This window comes from Canis lupus, chromosome 34, assembly GCF_003254725.2.
Source record: "Canis lupus dingo isolate Sandy chromosome 34, ASM325472v2, whole genome shotgun sequence".
NCBI lineage: Eukaryota > Metazoa > Chordata > Mammalia > Carnivora > Canidae > Canis > Canis lupus.
The window spans coordinates 757,404-777,893 of record NC_064276.1 but is presented as its reverse complement, the minus strand read 5'-3'; the positions used below and the strand labels follow the sequence as shown (position 1 = coordinate 777,893).

The 20,490-nt window shown below is 41.8% G+C and overlaps 1 protein-coding gene across 1 annotated transcript in view; it reads right to left on the bottom strand.

Moving 5' to 3' along the window:
• The window catches only part of DNAH5 (dynein axonemal heavy chain 5), a 303,601-nt gene that overhangs the window by 214,826 nt on the left and 68,285 nt on the right, over positions 1-20,490 (bottom strand). The window contains exons 2-6 of the mRNA XM_035710321.2: positions 13,721-13,855; positions 6,870-6,954; positions 3,825-3,985; positions 2,449-2,670; positions 534-671 (exon numbers count right to left, since the gene is read on the bottom strand). Coding sequence (XP_035566214.1) covers positions 534-671; positions 2,449-2,670; positions 3,825-3,985; positions 6,870-6,954; positions 13,721-13,855 — 741 coding nt within the window. The remainder of the gene's footprint in view (positions 1-533; positions 672-2,448; positions 2,671-3,824; positions 3,986-6,869; positions 6,955-13,720; positions 13,856-20,490) is intronic.

Genomic DNA, 20,490 nt, shown 5'->3' with positions numbered 1-20,490 from the left:
CTCCAACTGAAAACTCCTTATTTAAAAAGCTTTAATGAACTTTTGGAGGACCTGATCTTAGAAAGTTTCCTTGACTATCCACTTACTGTATAATCTTGGAGCAATATAACCTTGGAGAGCCCTCATGCTATAAGTTGGTTAATTCTCATTGTGCTTATTTTTGGATTACATGTTCACTTTAGGATTTTTCTTGAGAATATTTTTTTAAGTGAAGTCTCAAGCTCCCTTTTGGAAGGCACACTGATTAGAAAACTCCTTGTGCTTCTACAGAGGTCCTCTCTCAAGTGAAATACACCTTGAGAAAACTGGCAAAGTAGTCTTGTTACATAAGTATTTACTGTCATTTCCTCTCATCTCTTCCGATTCTTCCTCTCTCTTCTTAACTAATGACTATAAATTAAATCATATTGAACTTCTCACATTTTTAGGGGCTTATGGCTAAATACTCAGGCAAATGGGAATGGCATACAATATACTGTCTTCCATTGATTACTTCAGTAGCATGGCATCTGAAACTGATTTCTAGAGATTACCTGTTCTGTCTGTCTGATCCATACTCTCATACAACCTTCTATTTTCTCCAAAGTCTCAGGGTTATTAGCTAGAGTCAAGTAGTCTATTGGTTCCTTCAGGGTTTTCAGATCAAATATGTCACACTTTTGAAGGTTCACCTAATTAAAATGAAAGTTAAATAATAAGATGATGCTAATTTTAACACACACACACACACACACACACACGAGTTCTGGTTGACCCCCAGGCTTAGACGGATCTTAAGGTTTTCTGGGACGCCTGGGTGATCAGTCCATTAAGCATCTGACTTCAGCTCAGGTCATGATTCCAGAGTCCCAGGATGGAGTCCCTCATCAGGCTCCCTGCTCAGTGGGGAGCTTCCTTCCTCCTCTCCCTCTGCTGCTGTCTTGCTCTTTCTCACTCTCTCTCAAATAAATAAATATATAAAATCTTTACCAAAAAAGGACCTTAAGGTTTTCTCCAGACTATCTGGTTCTCTGAAGAAAGATCCCTAGAGGTATAGTGTGAAACCTAATGCTCAATCCTCCTACAATTGAGCACACCAATGGAGATGACAGAGGCAGATTTTGGGTAAAAAAAAAAAGGAGTGTACTAAAGAGAATCATCATAACATCATAAAATTTGGGAATTAATAAGGAACTTAGAAATTAAAGAGTCAACTCACAAAACCAAAGATTATGGGGAAGACTGAAGGAAATTTATTGGAGGGAAGGTAATTTCTAAGCCATTACATTCTCCCTCTGTCCTTCCCCCTGCTCATTCTCTCCCTCTCAAAGAAATAAAATCTTTTTTAAAAAATACACTGTCACTGGTATCATAGGCTACATCTCTCTGTCTCCCATACATGCCTGATCTGGGCTGTTGTCCATCACAGTTTTGCATCCAGCACCCTCTGCCCCAAGGAATCAGTAACACAAGCTTACTAGAGATCGCCCAAATTTTATGGAATCTAAATCACACACACAATCGCACATTTGCCAAACTTATTCTTAAAGGCCCTTGGTCACAGGCTGAACCACAGGACCCAATCAATCTACTCCAGATATGTCATCTCCTCTCTCCTTTCTCTCTGGTCTTCAGGATTTCCTCCATCCCTACCCACCACCCACCACCCACTTCACACACGAATGTGCGCGTGCGCGCACACACACACACACACCACACTCTGGTTCCAAATTCCTTTCCTTCTGGGATGTAGAGCAATGCTACAATCATTTAATACACTTCTGTTTGCAGTCAAACATTTGATATGACTGAATAAAACCTACTATCACGGCCAACCCATGATCAAGGAACCCCTAATGCATTAATCACTCCAAACTGTAAGAATTTAAATCTAGGGATCCCTGGGTGGCGCAGCGGTTTGGCGCCTGCCTTTGGCCCAGGGCGCGATCCTGGAGACCCGGGATCGAATCCCACATTGGGCTCCCGGTGCATGGAGCCTGCTTCTCCCTCTGCCTGTGTCTCTGCCTCTCTCTCTCTCTGTGACTATCATTAAAAATAAATAAATAAATAAATAAATAAATAAATAAATAAATAAATAAATAAATCTAGTCACCACTACCTCTTGAAGGAGCAATAAAAGTGCCCACAAAATTTTTTCAAGATTTTCCAGGCAGCAGAATTAAGACCATCTAAGAGAAGCATTACTAATATACTTGTATGTTGATTTGTTCACCATCCGATAATTTTTGAAGGAATAACTTATCTGTTCTTACCCTCTCCTTCATTTTTTAAATTTTTATTTATTTATTCATGAGAGACACAGAAAGAGAGACATAGGCAGAGACATAGGCAGAGGGAGAAGCAGGTCCTATGCAGGGAGTCCGATGTGGGACTCAATCCCAGGACCCCAGGATCAGGCCCTGGGCTGAAGGCGGCACGAAACCGCTGAGCCACCTGGGCTGCCCTTACCTTCTCCTTCAAACTCTGCTGTGCACTGGACAGGACGCTCACAAAGCCTTCCAGAGAGCTCAAGAACTCCTGTTGAATACTGGATGCTTCCTGAAGACACTCGAGCTCGCTCCAGCCATGACTGGTGGCCCTGAGAGCAGGAATGAAGATGTCTGACAGCAAACGCCTCATGCTATTGAGCAGGCCCCCATCCGTGGTATCTAACATATTAAAGCTCACCTCCTAGAAAACAGGAGTAGATCCTCTACTGTAAAAATTATCTACAATTGCAGCATAGCTACTAAGTCATTTCTGAATGTTGTTCATCAATCAAATATCCTGTAGAAATAAATGAAGACAAACCAAATGAGAAAAGCAAAAGCTCTGAGCTTGCTATAGCAAGAGTCGGTCACCATCGCCAGCATTTCTGCAGACACTCAAAAGCAGGCAGGGGAGTGGGAAAGCTTTCCGGTGGAGAAAAGGAACAGCTTCAGGTGAGGGGAAGCTGGAGGTGGCTATTAGAAGCAGGCATGCTGTGTGATTGGTTAAGGGGTGTATACTTGGCTTTCTCTGATTGGTCCCAGGGAAGTATGCAGGGGGTACAGACAAAGTTAAAGTGGACAACAGTCATATACCAAGTCCTGGCCATGCTGGCCAATCATTAGAGCAATTCTTGCTTAGCTTCCTTGCTGGCTTCCTGCAAGTCTGACATTGCAGGCCGGCTACCTGGGTTGTCTCGTAGATAAGGGGATTGGTTTTCTGGGAGGTTGCTGCCAGCTGTAGGTCAAAATTCTGTTTCATATATGGTCTGGCCTTTATCTGTTTGTATATTCAGTCTCTCAGTCCAGTAAATTACTTTTTTGGTACCCTTGTTAAGACATAAGCTTTATACCATTCTAAATCGCAATCATCAAACTAAAAGCATGAAATAAACAGAACACAAGATATTACTGGTTGATTTGCTCCAAGCAAGATAATGCGCTCACTGAAGACAGAGGAGATTTACACCTTACTTTGTACCAAAAATAAAATTATATATCCATTATTATAAATCTTACTTTAAATACATGCAATTTGCCATCAAATAAATAATGTATGAGGAATTATTTTTAAAAGGAAAGACTTCACTGTTTTACACACACATACATACATGCATGCACATACACACACATGATACCAATTTTTGTTAATAAACTGAATATTAAGTCCTCTTATCCAGCAGGTTTAAAGGAAATATCTTCTTGTTTGCTGTGAATGCTTTTAGAAATACTTCTTTAAAAGTAGTTTTAGATAGCTAATAAACACAGTGATTGTTTACCTCTATAAGGAAGGATTTTTTTTGTAGAATTTATGTGATTTTTGGTAATTTGGGGTAAAGGACTGCTTTAGCCTCTTACCCAATGGATGTTCTCAGGGGTGATGGCTCTGGAAGGGTCAGTCCTGATGAAGAACACACATACTCCAGTAAGAGCAACATCTTTTCCCTCAGTCACGAACACTTTAGGTTTTTTAATCTTCTCAGAAATAGGGTTTACTCCCCCTGGAGAGCCAAGCTGTCCTACAAATACAAAAGAATTTTAGTTTCAGAAATACTCCTTATAGACCACATGGTTGCCTCTTGCAATGAAGTCGCCTTATTAAAATATGTCATGTTGACTCATCCATGTGCCCTGGAAGGTCCACTGCCTGGACAATCTCTAGCAGACGCCCTGAAGGGATCTAAAAGGAGCTGACTCATTCCAGATCACAGGTTCATTTCAAAATTGTTGCTCCAGAAAAAAAAAAAAAAAAAAAAAAACACAGGAATGAGATGCACAGGAATAAGAGACTTTGGTCGAAAGTAGATTCTTGCTGAGGCCACAGAAGTCATTTCCATTCACAATAGGCCACAATAGAGCCAATGAGAAGGGGTGAGAGAGGAGACAATACCTATTACACATGCTCTGTATCAGTTCCCTGTTTGGTAACTTGTCCACGACTTTAAAATCACTACAACCCTAAAGACAGCTGTGACCGGCCCAGGTCACAGCTAACAGGTGGCAGAGCCAAGATCAGAAACCAGGTCAGACTATAAAAGTTCTCAGTATGGCACTAGAGTCAGGATACTGTAGAACCAGGAGAGCATCGTGATGAATGGTGTAAGCTCTAGAGCCAGACTCCCAGGGCTTGAGTCTCATGCTGCCCTTCCTGGCCATGTGACCTTGGTCAAGTTATTTAATCTTTCTATGCCTCAGTTTTCTCATCTGAAAAATGCAAATAATAATAATAATAGATCCTGGCATCTGGACTTACTGTGAGGATTAAAGGAGTTAATACCCGTGAAGACCTAGAGCACCTGGATGGTTCAGTAGTTGAGCATCTGCCTTTGGCTCAGGGTGTGATTCCGGGGTCCTGGGATCGAGTCCCACATCGGGTTCCCCAAAGGGAGCCTGCTTCTCCCTCTGCCTATGTCTCCGCCTCTCTCTGTGTCTCTTGTGAATAAATAAAATCTTTTTAAAAATACATGTGAAGACCTTAGAAAAGCACATACAAATAGTCACTCACTAAGCATTCTCGTTATTATTATTTGAAAATTAATTTTTGGTCATCTAAGCATACGACTCATTGAGTGGATCATTTAAATATACAGAGCTAGTCCACTGTACTCTTTCTTATCTGCCCACAAAAGTTTTAGCTCTCCAAATGAATAGGTAGCTCAAGCAAGATTACTGGAGGATAAGAGAGGGACCTGAAGAAGGATGTGGACTGGAAGTTGAATCTTAAAATCCTAGGATTAAAACTTCTTGAAGGAACCCTCTCCTAGGCTCTCCCCCCATGGTGCTGGGCTAGAGACTTGGACTGGGGCTTTAACAGTGAATGCGTGCAATAAAGATAACCAGCAGATATCTCTCATCAGGAGGTCAACACATCACCATGGGATGTGCAGCCACCAGATGAATGGCCAACTCTGGAGAATCCACCTAGAGCAAAGACCCAGAGAATCAAGGTCAGCCAACTTGAGACAGTGTCAGTCAAGTAAAAGCTTTCCTGTCATCTCTTCCCTCTTGTCCCTGCCCTACTTCAAATCTGACACGGCCAGAAACTGTAGTTAACACAATGTAGACAGAAGCAGAATGATAAGTTAAAGAAGCAGAAGAGGACCATATGCTTCTCTCCTACAGCAAATATTGACCTTCAGAGGTCCCTGCTGGGTAGAAGGAAGTCAGAGGAGTGAAGAAGATTTCATTTTAGATCGATTAATTTTTATCAACTGGATTTTTTTTAGTTTCTGAATTGAGATAGTACTTGTTAAGCAACTGTAAGAATTTTTCTTAACTAAGAATATCCAGAAAAGTCATGGAATGGTCTGAATTTAACCCAAGGTCAAAAGATTAAAGCCAGTCCCACAGAAAAGGTTTAGAGGGAGAGTGGGAAACAAGAATAAACTTGCATTATGTTTACATCCCACGAACCATTCTTGTTCAATGTCAGATCTACACACGAAGGTATACTTCACCTGGTGCACATTTCATAGATGAACTCAACATTTCATCTGACTTTATGTTTTGCTATCTGAGATAGAATTAGAAACTTCTGTTTAATTTTGATTTTTTACTCAAAGTATAATGAACTTTCTGACCACATAATATCAAATGAATAATTCTAGGAAAATGCCAATCACTTAGAGTATGCATGCATACTTTTCCCAGCTTTTAAACGAAAAAGCATAGCCATACTATATGCCAATAACAATAACTATTTTCCCTTTCTTCAAAAAGGTCATAAAAGGATGAGCATAATATTTTTTGAGCATAATATTTTAATATAATCATAATATTTTTGTTTATGCCCCTAGTTTGGCTTTAAAATTATATGAATCCACATAAACGTAGAATGGGATATGCCAGTTGAATACACACAAAGATTTGCAAGTTTTTCTTAAGTGAAAATAACTAAACTTGTCATTCCATATTATTCATTTGAATCATAGTCAGTAGAAGGTAAACATAATGTGGTATATTAGCTAGAAAACTCATTATGCTCATTGGCAACAATTCCTATGTTAAAAATAAATGGCGTCTATATAGAAGAGAAGCAGATGCCCATAGAAAATTCTAGAACATAACTGCATAGAATGAACTACATGGAAGAAAAAGAAGTCTCAAAATGTAAAGTACTTCATTATTCCTCAATTACCAGCAAAGTCTTAAATGGAAACCAAAATATCTTAAATAAAGCTAGAATCACCAGGCTAGACACCCATCATTATCTGTCCCCTTTCCTTGAGAGGAAAATGGAACCTGGTCCTCACCTACTACACCTCACCTCGGCCCATTTGTCCCATCTGCCAAGGTGGAAGTATAAGAGACCCCGTCAGCTCCAAGACTGACCTTATGCTTCATGCCATCCTCAGATGAATCTAGCAACACATTTGTGGGTTACATCACACCAAGTTTGGATACCTGTTTCTGCTACCTCCATGTCCTGATAATAAAATATAAGGTGTCGAAGACCTCCAGCAGCAAAAAGCTGATCAATTCTTTCAATCTGTGAAAAAGAAAAGGTAAGGTCGCAACTTCGTGCTGAATTAGAAACCATACTTAAATCAGCATTTACTCTGATCTTTCTTTTTCATCTAATAGAAACCATAGAAAAGGCATAATTATTTTTTCAACATAAACAATGAGAAAGTAAATGCCTCACCATCATAAAAATGTAATTCAATGAAGTAATTCAATTAATCATGAAAATATTTGCTACCTATACACATCTGAAAAGAGACTGTCCCTCCATTTTTGCTAATTTTCTAAAGAGCTGAGCTGTTGAAAGCAGATAAAGAGAGAAGAGTGTTTTGTTTTCACTCAATCAGAAAGAGAACATACCTTTCAAGACCAAGTCTAATGCACTAGAGAGAATATTAAATTGTAATCATCATTGAAAAATGCCAGAAAAACACATTTATGGCACACTCCATCCAGTTCTTTCCAGTTTTTGAATGGATGCTTGTATTACGATGTATTTCCCCCTTAGGACTGCTTTTGCTGCATCCCAAAGATTGTGAATGGTTGTATCTTCATTCTCATTAGATTCCATGAATCTTTTTAATTCTTCCTTAATTTCCTGGTTGACCCTTTCATCTTTTAGCAGGATGGTCCTTAACCTCCACGTGTTTGAGGTCCTTCCAAACTTCTTGTTGTGATTTAGTTCTAATTTCAAGGCATTATGGTCTGAGAATATGCAGGGGACGATCCCAATCTTTTGGTATCGGTTCAGACCCGATTTGTGACCCAATATGTGGTCTATTCTGGAGAAAGTTCCATGTGCACTTGAGAAGAATGTGTATTCAGTTGAGTTTGGATGTAAATTCTGTAGATATCTGTGAAATCCATCTGGTCCAGTGTATCATTTAAAGCTCTCGTTTCTTTGGAGATGTTGTGCTTAGAAGACCTATCGAGTATAGAAAGCGCTAGATTGAAGTCAACAATTATAAGTGTATTATTATCTAAGTATTTCTTCACTTTGGTTATTAATTGGTTTAAATATTTGGCAGCTCCCACATTCGGGGCATATATATTGAGGATTGTTAAGTCCTCTTGTTGGATAGATCCTTTAAGTATGATATAGTGTCCCTCTTCATCTCTCACGACAGTCATCGGGGTAAATTTTAGTTTATGTGATATAAGGATGGCTACCCCTGCTTTCTTTTGAGGACCATTCGAATGGTAAATGGTTCTCCAACCTTTTATTTTCAGGCTGTAGGTGTCCTTCTGTCTGAAACGAGTCTCTTGTAGACAGCAAATAGATGGGTCCTGCTTTTTTATCCAGTCTGAAACCCTGCGCCTTTTGATGGGGTCATTAAGCCCGTTCACGTTCAGAGTTACTATTGAGAGATATGAGTTTAGTGTCATCATGATATCTATTCAGTCCTTGTATTTGTGGATTGTTCCACTGAACTTCTTCTTAAAGGGGAATTTTGAGTCCCCCTTAAAATTTCTTGCAGATCTGGTTTGGAGGTCACATATTCTTTCAGTTCCTGCCTGTCTTGGAAGCTCTTTATCTCTCCTTCCATTCTGAATGAGAGCCTTGCTGGATAAAGTATTCTTGGTTGCATGTTCTTCTCATTTAGGACCCTGAATATATCCTGCCAGCCCTTTCTGGCCTGCCAGGTCTCTGTGGAGAGGTCTGCTGTTACCCTAATAGACCTCCCCATAAAAGTCAGGGATTTCTTGTCTCTTGCTGCTTTAAGGTGTTGTGCCCAAGATCGCGATCCGAGAAACCGCCAAGGAGCCGACACTGATGCAAACACACGAGGGTTTACTTACAAGCTCCAGCCTGGGTCCAAGTATACCCGAGGCTGAGGAGCAGGGACTTGGACCCCGAGACTAAGAGGCTTAGCAACTTTATAGGGGCCAGTGGCCAATGGGATACGCAGAAAGTTGCACAGTCATGCTGGTCCGCTGAGCCGGATTTCCGGTTAGGGTGTGTCCTGGTCTTTGACTAGGGCGGGGCAGTGCCCTAAGTAATAAGCAGGTCAGCGCAAGGCCGGGGCAGCCTAAAATAGAGTCAGTCCTGCTCTGCTTGTCCAGGGGTAGGGGATTTTGTTCCATTTCCTGGGTCCCACAAAGGATCTTCTCTTTATCTTTGGACTTTGCAAGCTTCACTATTAAATGTCCAGGTGTTGAACGGTTTTTATTGATTTTAGGGGGGAGGGAAATCTATTTCCTGGATCTGAATGCCTGTTTTCCCTTCCCAGATTAGGAAAGTTTTCAGCTATGATTTGTTCAAATACATATTCTTGCCCTCTGTCCCTTTCAGCGCCCTCGGGAACCCCAATTAAACGTAGGTTTTTCTTCCTCAGGATGTCATTTATTTCCTTTAATCTATCCTCATGGTCTTTTAATTGTTTGTCTCTTTCTTCCTCAGTTTCCCTCTTTGGCATCAACTTGTCTTCTATGTCAGTCACTCGTTCTTCCACCCCGTTAACCCTCGTCGTTAGGACTTCTAGTTTGGATTGCATCTCATTCCATTGATTTTTAATTTCTGCCTGATTGGATCTAAATTCTGCAGTCATGAAGTCTCTTGAGTCCTTTATGCTTTTTTCTAGAGCCACCAGTAGCTGTATAATAGTGCTTCTGAATTGGCTTTCTGACATTGAATTGTAATCCAGATTTTGTAACTCTGTGGGAGAGAGGACTGTTTCTGATTCTTTCTTCTGAGGTGAGGTTTTCCTTCTAGTCATTTTGCTCAGTGCAGAATGGCCAAAAACAAGTTGTATTGGGAAAAGGAGAAAAAGAGAGGAGAGAAAGAAGGAAAGAAAAGAGAAAAAGAAGAAAAAAGGATGAAAAAAAGAGAAAAGAGAGAAAGAAAAAGAAAGAAAGGGGGAAAAAAGGTGGGGGAAGCAAACAAATCAAAAAATAAAAAAAATAAACCACGGGGGAGTATCCTCTGATTCTGTATACTTTAAGTCCCTTGACTTCCCCTGGAACTTGTCCGTCTAGGGGTCTTCTGGGGGAGGGGTCTTTTGTGCTGATTCTCAGGTGTTAGCACTTGGGGGAGCTGCTCCGCCCCCTGCCTGGTGCAGGGCTCAGTGCGGGCTGTTCACCCCGTGAGGCCCCACGAGGAACAACCGCAGTGGCGGGGCCAGCTCTGCAGCCCTGGAGTCAGCCCCCGCAGTCACCATGGAGCTCTCCGTCTGCAGGGCCTGGAGGCTCCGGGCGGGGCCGCTGATCTGCTCAGCTCGGGGCAGGAGCGTCCTCGCTGTCCTGGGACCTCCCGGCCACTGCCTGTCCCGGGGGAGGCCAGATCCTGGGCTGTGTCCCAGCGCCCTGTGCTCCGGGGCCTGCGCTGATGGATTCGCTCTCCCGCCCCGCAGCCCCCTCCGCGGAGCCGCCCCCGAGCCCCGCGAGCTGCTCCCGCCCCCAGCCCCCTCCGCGGAGCCGCCCCCGAGCCCCCCGAGCTGCTCCCCCCCCCCGCAGCCCCCTCCGCGGAGCCGCCCCCGAGCCCCCCGAGCTGCTCCGGGTCCCCCCGTGCGCGCTGCAGCCCTTAGGGAGCTCGGCGCACTCTCCCGGGGCGCAGGTGTCTGTTAGTGTCCCCGGGAGCCCCAGGGCATCCCCGCCCTCCTGGGTCCTGCTCCAACTCCCTGCGGGCCCCTTTCCCCCGGGAAGGTCGGTGCAGCTCCTGCGTCTCCGGGACGGGGCTCTCCTGTCCTGGGGACACTCGCCCCGGCCTCAGCCCGGCTCCTCACGGGGCCCCTCCCCCTTGGAGGCCTTTTGTTTCTTTATTTCTTTTTCTCCGTCTTCCTGCCTTGATAGAAGCGCGAACTCTCCTCACTGTAGCATTCCACCTGGTCTCTCTTTAAATCTTAGGCCGAATTCGTAGATTTTCAGGATGATTTGAAGGTTATCTAGGTAATTTGGTGGGGACAGGTGATTTGGGGACCCTCCTCTTCCGCCGTCTTGCCCCTCCCTCCTCTCGGCACACTCCATCCAACAGCAGTCTTGAACTTAGTCCATAAACTTCACTATACAAGAAGAGGTCTGCCAACTGGCCTACTATGGAAGCACTTTTTCTAAAATCATTGACATAGTTTTAAATTCAAATTGGAAGAAAAAGGATAAAATCTACATGCCCATTAGGATGGCTACTGTCCAAAAACAAAACAAAACAAAATAAAACAAAAATAAATATGGTCAAAGATGTGGTGAAATTGGAACCCTTGTGCCCTGTTGGTGAGAATGTAAAAATGGTATAGTCACTATGGAAAACAGTGTGGTAATTTCTCAAAATATTAATAGAATTACTCTATGATCCAGAAATTCCACTTCTGGGTATATACCCAAAAGAACTGAAAGCGGGGTCTTGCAGAGATACTTATACAGCCATGCTCACAGCAGCATTATCCACAATAGTCAAAAGATGGACATGACCCAATGTTCATTAACAGATGAATGGATAAACAAAATGTGGCATATATATGATGCAATATTATTCATCCCTAAAAAGGAGGGAAATTCTGACACATACTGCAACATGGATGAACCTTGAGGACATTTTGCTAAATAAAATAAGCCAGTAACAAAGGACAAACAGTGTATGATTCCACTTATAAGAGGCATTTAACATAGTCAAATTCATAGAGACAGAAAGGAGAATAGTGATTTTCAGGGGCTGGGGGAATGGGATGTTTGATGCTATTGAGTTTCAGTTACATAAGACAAAGAGTTCTAAAGATTGGTTACAGAACAATGTGAACATTCTTCACACTACTTAAGTGTGTACTTAAAAATTATTAATGGAGTGCCTGGATGGCTCAGTCAAGTAAGTGTCAGACTCTTGGTCTCAGCTCAGGTCTTAATCTTAAAATTGTGAGTTCAAGCCCCACATGGGGCTCCATGCTGGGTATGGAGCCTACTTTAAAAAAAAAAAAAAAAAGGTTAAGATGGTAAATTTTACATTCTATGTCATTACCACAATTTATAATGTTTTCAAATGATGAACTCTAGCCTAAAATTTTAGCTGTGAAAAAAATAAGCCCTCTTCAATTTCCACCACACTATAGATAAAACTATTATATACAAGGAAGAGCAAGTTGCCCTCTTTCCTTCATTACACTTCCTTGATTGAGGATGCTATGGGGCCAAGTGGGATGCCCTCATTGAGATTAACTTCCAAGCCAAGAATATGAAGGAGCTACTTCCAATAGACCAGTTTGAAACTCCAGCTGCTCTACTTTGCTTATGAGCCTGAGCTAGAGTGTTCTCTTTCAACCTCCAGATTTTGACATTCCTAGTCCTGAATATGACATAGCAGTGTGACTTGGGTTTCCTACAGTTCAGAACTTTTACTCATTTATTCCACTTGCAGGATCCCAAATCCAGATGTCTGAATTGGGAGGTGGGGCAGAGTTAAGCATTTCACCTCTGGAACAATCTCTCCAAGACTAAATCAGGTAAGTGACTCTTTCTTGTTCTTTGCCACCATTTGGAGAGAATAATATTACCTCCTTCCTGGCATTATAAAAATTGAATGGGGATAATTGATGGAAGCCACTTAGATGAGACTGACATCTGGTAAATATTCAACAAATGTTAGTTGCAATGAGGAGGAGAAAGGGGAGGAAATTTCCTCAATCCCTGATTGATCCATTCTGTGGTTGAGCCATTTTAGTGTTATCCACCCCTCACTGTTCCACTGACCCCTAGTGACCCACCAGAGTGACATGGCAGGAAAGAACAAAGCCAGTGGGGTGCTGGAGCTAGCTCATACTGTTTCATTACAGCCAGCTGATCACAACTCTTTCCAACTATGCCTTTCGTACCATCATGTTGAAGGTCTGGAATCAGTCATGGTGGGAGTATTAACACCAAAGAAATCAGCAAACACTTAAAATAGTGCCTCCCTCTACCCTTTTGCTCAAAGCTGGTTGTTAAACATTTACACGCATACCATTAAAAAACATTACCAATAGTGTGCACTCCTCTCAACAGAAAGGACTCATCCTCTCCCTCTCTTTCTATTTTTATGCCTAAAAAGACAAACAAGCAAACGAAAACAACACAACAAAAACAAAACCCTTCAGCAACCATCATAGGATGCCTTCCTCGGTACTCAGGAATTCTATCCTCCCATATTTTGTTTTTGTTTTTTTTTTAAGAATTATTTATTTATTTATGATAGACATAGAGTGAGAGAGAGAGAGAGGCAGAATATGTCACAGGCAGAGGGAGAAGCAGGCTCCATGCCGGGAGCCCGATGTGGGACTCCATCCCGGGACTCTAGGATCACGCCCTGGGCCAAAGGCAGGCGCTAAACCGCTTAGCCACCCAGGGATCTCCTATCCTCCCATATTTTGATCTTGCCCCTCCAAAGTCAAATCATACCCCAGATTTTGGAGGGAAATCGTGACAGAAAATGGAAGTCAAGCTCAAGAACAAAAGAAACCATATTCAGTTGCCAAACTAAAGTCAAAGCCAGGAAGCTATGGCACCATTCAATCACTCAGGTTAGGACAAAATAAATGCAAAACATGATAAATCAGAAGCTGAGAGAAGATTCTATTCTCCTAACTCAGGTTTCAAGATGGCGCCTGAACCCAGCTTCACTGGATTCAGAAACATGCAGATATTGAATGTTCAACATGAACATCTGGAGAGCCCTAAAGTCAGTCTGTCACCAGCTATACAGTTGGAATGGAGTCTTGCCCATGTTAAAACATACATCCTCCTCTACAGCCCAGCACACATCTTGCTATAGAACAGAGTCAATAGACTCTCTGTGCTTTCCGTAAGTCAGTGAGAACTCAAATGTATCTCACCTGATTCCCCTCAAGAATGGCATCTTCCACTTCAGTTTTGTCCAGGTCTATGCAGGAAGCTACAATCGCAAATAAGTAGTCATGCCTACCATCCAAACATGCCCGTTTGGCTTCCTTCTCTTCTTTCAGTCTTTGCTATAAGAAAGGAATAAAAATGTTAGTGGCAGCCGCTGTTCTCAAATGGATTCATTTTATAATAATTTCATGTGATGGTTGCTTTATCAAGTCTTGAGTATTCGAATAACAGACATTTTAATGGTACCAGTTTTTATGTACTATCTTCCATTTTTAGAAATAATGTTGTTCTATCATGAAAATAAGATGTGCTCGTTGTTTTTAAAATTGTATAACACAGAGAAGCTAAAAGAAAAAAAGAAAAATTATCTGCCATCCAGAAATTATTACTGCAATTATTTTGTTCTAAATCTTTACAGATTTATTTCTATGCATATATAAACATTCAACAGACACACACAAAAAGAGATCCCCATTCTTTTGTAAACATTCCCTAAACCTTTAAAGTAACATTCTCCTACATTATCTCCTACCTTTATTGTATGCCTACAGATTCATATCTGGTCTTGAAATTGATTTCTGAATACCACTGCTTACTTTTAAACTGATTATTAATTATAATACTAAGATATGTTCAATATAAACAATGTGGGCAGTATGAAGCACATCCTTCCATATATACTATGCTCATACAAACATATGCAAACATATACACATATCTCTATATTATACTGTAAAATTTTTCATGCATTTTTCCTTAATAATACACCACAGACCTTTTTCTACTTTAATCCAAGCGATTCCTATCTGTGATAGCTATAAAATATTCAACAATATGGATATACCATAATTTATTCAACCATTTGCCATTGGTAGACATTCAGCCTCCAATTCATTTCTTGAATTAAGTACATTACCTTTAATGTCAACCGTCAGCACCAGGAAGAGGAGTTATTAAACCCCAAATAGGTACCAGGACTGTAGAGGCAAATGCTACCCAGTGACCTCAAAAAATCTCATAGCCTACTTGGCAGGATGTGAACAGAAAATGTAAATATGACAGGATGGTAACGACAGTTGCCACAGGAACATCAGATAAATGCAGGGGCATTTATGGGTCTTCAGAGTAGTTGCAAAAAGGAGATTCCCCACTCCAGCCTGGGGCTGAGGAAAGGTAGAGGTAGCAATGACAGGAAAAGTTCCAGGAAGAGGTGGCTTGACCCTAGAGTTGAAGGACAGTTGGCCACACTCCCTGAAGAGAGCCATTTCTGCACATGCAAAGGCCAAGAGGCATAGGAAAGAATAGCACATTGTGGAAACAAGGTAGCCAGGATGGCTGAACTAAAAAGAACTAGAAAGACATAATGAGAAATGAGAAAGCAATCTGATTACAAAACACCTTGTGGGCCACATTAGGAAATTTAAATGTTATCTGAAGTCCATGGAGCATCACTGATGAGTTTCAAATCAGGAGAGATGTTAGCTGTCCATGCTGCATAAAAAAATCAATCTTTCCACCTAACTCTGGGAAATGAACAAAAGGTAGTGGAAAGGGAGGTGGGCGGGGGATTGGGGTGACTGCGGTGATGGGCACTGAGGGGGGCACTTGGCGGGATGAGCACTGGGTGTATGCTAAATGTTAGCAAATTGAACTCCAATAAAAAAAATTTTTTTTAATTAGTCTTTCTGTCAGCAGTGCAGAATGTGGATTAAAGTGATGCAAGCCTAGAGGCAGGAAAGCCAGTCAAGTGGATTATGGCAGCATTCCCAGAGCCCAGAACGAACAGATTGTTGGGAATGCATCTCTGAAACTCAAGGGGAAATTGCATTGTAGATACAGATGTAGATACAGGTTCTCAATGCAGCACAATTTATTTTATGGGACAGATCTTTCTCATTGTGAGGGTTAGCATACTGTCAAGCATTTAGCAGCACCATTGGTCTCTTCCTTCTAGATGTCAGTAACTCCCTTCTACTGAGTTGTAAGAATGACAAATGTCTCCAGGCATTGCCAAATGCAAAGTGCAACAAAATCACTTCCTGCTGAGAATCACTGATATGACACTGACAGAGACAATCAAGACAAAAACTACAATGTAATGGTATCTTTGGGGGTTGTGCAGTGCAGAACCTGCACAGTTATGCTATCAGCCCTTTCATCCAGCAGGTGGTATGTGCATTCTACTTATTCAATAAATACTTATCAAGTGAATAAATCAAACTTTAAATCATGAGTACAGATGTGATCTTCTAAGAAAGAAATGGAGGATGAAAAGCAAAAAGGGAAGAAACTCGGGGATTACCAATATGCCAAGAGCAAAGAGGGAAAGAAGAGCAAATAACGGAGGATAAGGGACAGACAAACAGGGACAGAGCACAACCAGTAAACCATGGGGCCAAGCAGCACTAATGCTGTAAAGGAGTGGTTGGTAGGTTAGGATATCCTTAGTAACTAATTGTGTGTTTGCAAGATGGGCTGCATCATCCCACAGCTCTTTTGTATATAACCATGCCATGATCTCCCATCCCCTTGAATATGGCTGGCCCTATGACCAGTTTTCACCAAAACAATGTGCAGAAAAGTAAGACTACAAACCTGTCTAGACTAATCCTTAGGAGATCTTCAGTTTCTGCCTTTGTGCTTGGGAATGCCCTCTGGGAACCCAACCACCATGCTGTGAGAAGTCCAAACCACACTGGGAGACCACATGGAAGAAAAACCAAGACATTCTGGTCAACAGCCCCAGACAACCTAGTCAAACCCCAGAACCAACTTTCCTCCATATGAGTCAGCTATCTTGGACATTCCAACCTAGTCAAGCCTACAGATGACTGAAACTCACCCCTATGCCACATGAAGCAGAACAACCACCAGTTAGGCCCAATCACCTATATACTCAAGAGAGATAATAATAGATCGTGGTTGCTGGTGTGAGTCATTATGGTGGGTTTGTTATGCAGCAATACATAATAGAGTAATCCTTGTAGGATAATTTCACTGATTGGACAGAAAGCAAATGGATGTAGCCTTGAAAAAAAGATGATCGAGAAAAGAGAATACAAAGATACTGAATATAAACTATTCTTTCCAGAAACTTGACTATAAAGGAAAGAAGTATGGTACTAGTAGACAGAGGGAAATTTACAATCAAGAAAGAATTTTGGGGGGTGCCTGGGTGTCTCAGTTGGCTAAGAATTCAACTCTTGATTTCAGCTCTGATCATAATCTTAGGGTCATGAGATGGAGCCCCACATTGGGCTTCATGCTGGGTGTGGAGACTGTGTAAGATTCTCTTTCTCTCCTTCTGCCTCTGTTCCTCCTCCCCCTTCCACACTCCTCACATGTGCTCTCTCTCTAAAAAAAGAAAAAGAATTTTTAAAGACACAAAAAGAACTTAAAAAACAGTGAAGAGGAAAAAGTTGGGGATTTCAGAGGGATTGAAAGGCCATCCCTGGACCCATTCAATTAACATTTGTTTTCCAGACTTGAAGGGACTGTTTAAAAGAATTAGGGGTGGAGGGAGAAATTAAGGTTTAAAAAAAATAAATATACCTATTTTCTTGCCATTTCTCTCTAAAGGAACTAACACAGGTCCAGATACAAAGTATATGTTCCATAAACATCATATGGAAGTAAATTTAAATCTCTTTTCAAATATGGCTAAAACAAGGATGATGTCCTGTTGTTTCAACTGTTTTCTTCCTTCTTGGCAGGGAGGAATAAAATGTTTTTCAAAGGGAACTCTCAGGGTTTGTACTAAATGACTTTAGCAGCTTGAGAACATGGTAGGCAACCAGGGGAGCCAGGAATCAGGCATCAAAACAAGATGGCCAATGCTGGGTGGCGACAAAGAAAGAAAAGAACTAGAGAACCAGAAGAGTCTGCATGTGAAACAACTGAAGGCTTCCAAAGAATAGAGAGACTGAAATAAGACTCTACCATGGCAACACATTCTCTATGACCTGATTTTGTAAGACTCCAAAGGAAAAATATATATTCTAGTAAAGGAAAGAAAAGATTGGTCCCTAAAACAGAACGCTAATTATTCTATTTTTACTTAAGTATCACATAGGAAGAAAAATTTCAAACTAGTGTCATGTGAACAAAGCGAATTATCAGAGTGTTTTTAAAGTAAATGTTTTCAGAGCTACACTAAAAAGCATGCTAAGCAACAAATATGTTCTTGCATAAACTGATTGTTCTATCTCCTAAAGACCAGTAATATGAAGCAAACAGCTGTAGTCACATGTTTGTCAATCTCAACTCTCACCGCCTTACCCTAAGGTATCCTGCTACAATGTGGGAATTGGTTTTTTCACTACCACCAGAAGTCAATAGCATCAAACAAATATTTAGTGACCAGACTAGAGCACTGTCAGCCCATAAACTTAAACCTACAGCTTTGTGGCTGCTAGGGAATGGCAGCAACCAGCAGGCAGATGACTGGCTGTCTGGAGGTGACTGTCCTGGTAGCCTTTGAAACATGGAGGACACTTGGAAAAGGAAGGTGGTAGCGGTTGGTAACAGCGAGAGGTGGACAATGAAACATTTTTTTAAGAATCATATTAAAATTGTTTTGCACCAACAGATAGACATGGGGAGGCACCAGGAAAGAAGGCACCTTTCAAGAAGGTTCAAAGAATTCTAGAAAGTAGTGAAACACTTCTGCAATTTGCTGACAAGGTATGTTGCTGCCACCGTGGAAGAAAAGGGTAATTAATATGCTAGCTCACAAGAAACAAGTGCTGCTTTCAAGGCCACCAATTTCATGTGGACAAATGAGCCTTGGTTGTCAGAGTCCTACGTTCCAGTCTTGGCTCTGCCACTTGCACATGTCAGCCAGTCTCTCCAGACTTCAGTTTCTGTAACTCCAGACTCAAAGCATTAGCCTCACAGACCGCCAAGCACCATTCCTTTTCTATCATCAGAGCTCCTCCTCGTTGGTTCAAAAGTTAACACAAACAAGAGATTTAAGGTTTTAAACTATGAATCCCAACAAAGACCCAATGCATATGCTTTCTTAATAAAGCTCTATGACAGTGTCTCATGGCAAACCTACCCATCCAATTTTTTTTTAACATAGTAACTTTTGCCTTTAACTCTATAGTTAAGCACAAGTCTGCATGCTTGTATACATGAGACCACACACATTCCATTTTGGATGCAGGTTGACATTCCCCATCTCTATGAGACCTTACTGTCCTCTGTAAAATGAAGATAACAAGTCCAAACTTAAAAAGTATTTGTGAAGATTAAATTGGAGGAGTCTTAAGATAACACTAAGTCAACCAGCACTTAAATTAAAATGGCATGACCAAAGCAATGACCCTAGACATCAAAATTCAGGAGGAATAAAACTTTTCAATAATAATTTTTTAATTGTATAAATGTTTAAACTCCTTAGAAAGCCCAGCCCTGTCGGCAGATTTATCTCAGACCCAGGTCTACCCCACTGATAACACTGACAGCCAGAAGTGAATGTCAGGTCTAGGGGCCCTTTTGTGGCTGAGCAGGAACATCCTTTTCCCCAACCCTCTCAAATGTGTCAGAGAACATTTTGCTATTTATCCTGATGGCATTGCTAGCTATGGCTCTGCTAGCCATCATTCACTTACTATGCCTAGGTTTCATTGTCTCAAAAGCCCTATAAAGCAGACATTACTATCTCCACACAAGGAGACTGAGACTATGGACCATTAACAATTTCCCAAGAGCACACAGTCAAGTGGCAGGGCTGGGAATCAAGCCCTGTTGTGTTTGTAGGCCCAGGCCAAGACATGGTTGTCCCAGGCAACTAAGAGCTTTGTAGCCATTCAAACTGATATTCCATAAACACTTTTTCTTTAAATTTTCACTCAAGGATTACCTAGGGTGATGCCTGGGTGGCTCAGTGGTTGAGCGCCTGCCTTCAGCCCAGGGCATTATCCTAGAGTCCCGGGATCGAGTCCCACATCAGGCTCCTTTCAACAGGGAGCCTGCTTCTCTCTCTACCTGTGTCTCTGCCTCTGTGTGTGTGTGTGTCTCCCAAGAATAAATAAATAAAATCTTTTTAAAAGTGGGGGGACACTTGGGTAGCTCAGCAGTTGAGCATCTGCCTTTGGTTCAGGGCGTGATCCTGGGGTTCCAGGATCGAGTTCCACATCAGGCTTCCTGTATGGAAGCCTGCTTCTCCCTCTGCCTGTGTTTCTGCCTCTTTCTCTCTCTTTCTCTCTCTCTCTTTCTCTCTCATCGATAAATGGATAAAATCTTAAAAAAAAAAAAAAGGATTACCTAGGGCACTCTTGATGTGGGGGTCCCCATATACACTGCATGGGTTATAGAAAGAGCTGTGCAGGGGGTAGAAACTAGGGTTAATTGGCACCATTTTCTGAGTTACATCAGAGACATCTTAGTGCCAAGTATGGACTGGTGTCCAGTCGGTTTTCAGCTGACATGCCCTGTGTCCAGTTCTTTCATCACACTCCTGTGTTTCAGCAAATGGTAACCACCCATTCTCAACTCCTAAAAGTGCCTAGAAGGTGGGCTCCCTGCTTGGGCACCCACTAGGCTGGAATCCATGCCTTCCCCACTGTTGCTGCATTTGCCTGAACAACCTCACTTTTATCTAGGTCATACTGTATACACCAGGTCTTCATAGGATGCCTTTGCACAGCAAAGAGCACTTCAGCAAAGTGGTTTCTAGAAGGGAAAAAAAGACACTCCACGATGGCTAATCCCACCCACAGCAAAGTATATGGGTGTGGGATGGTTCTTC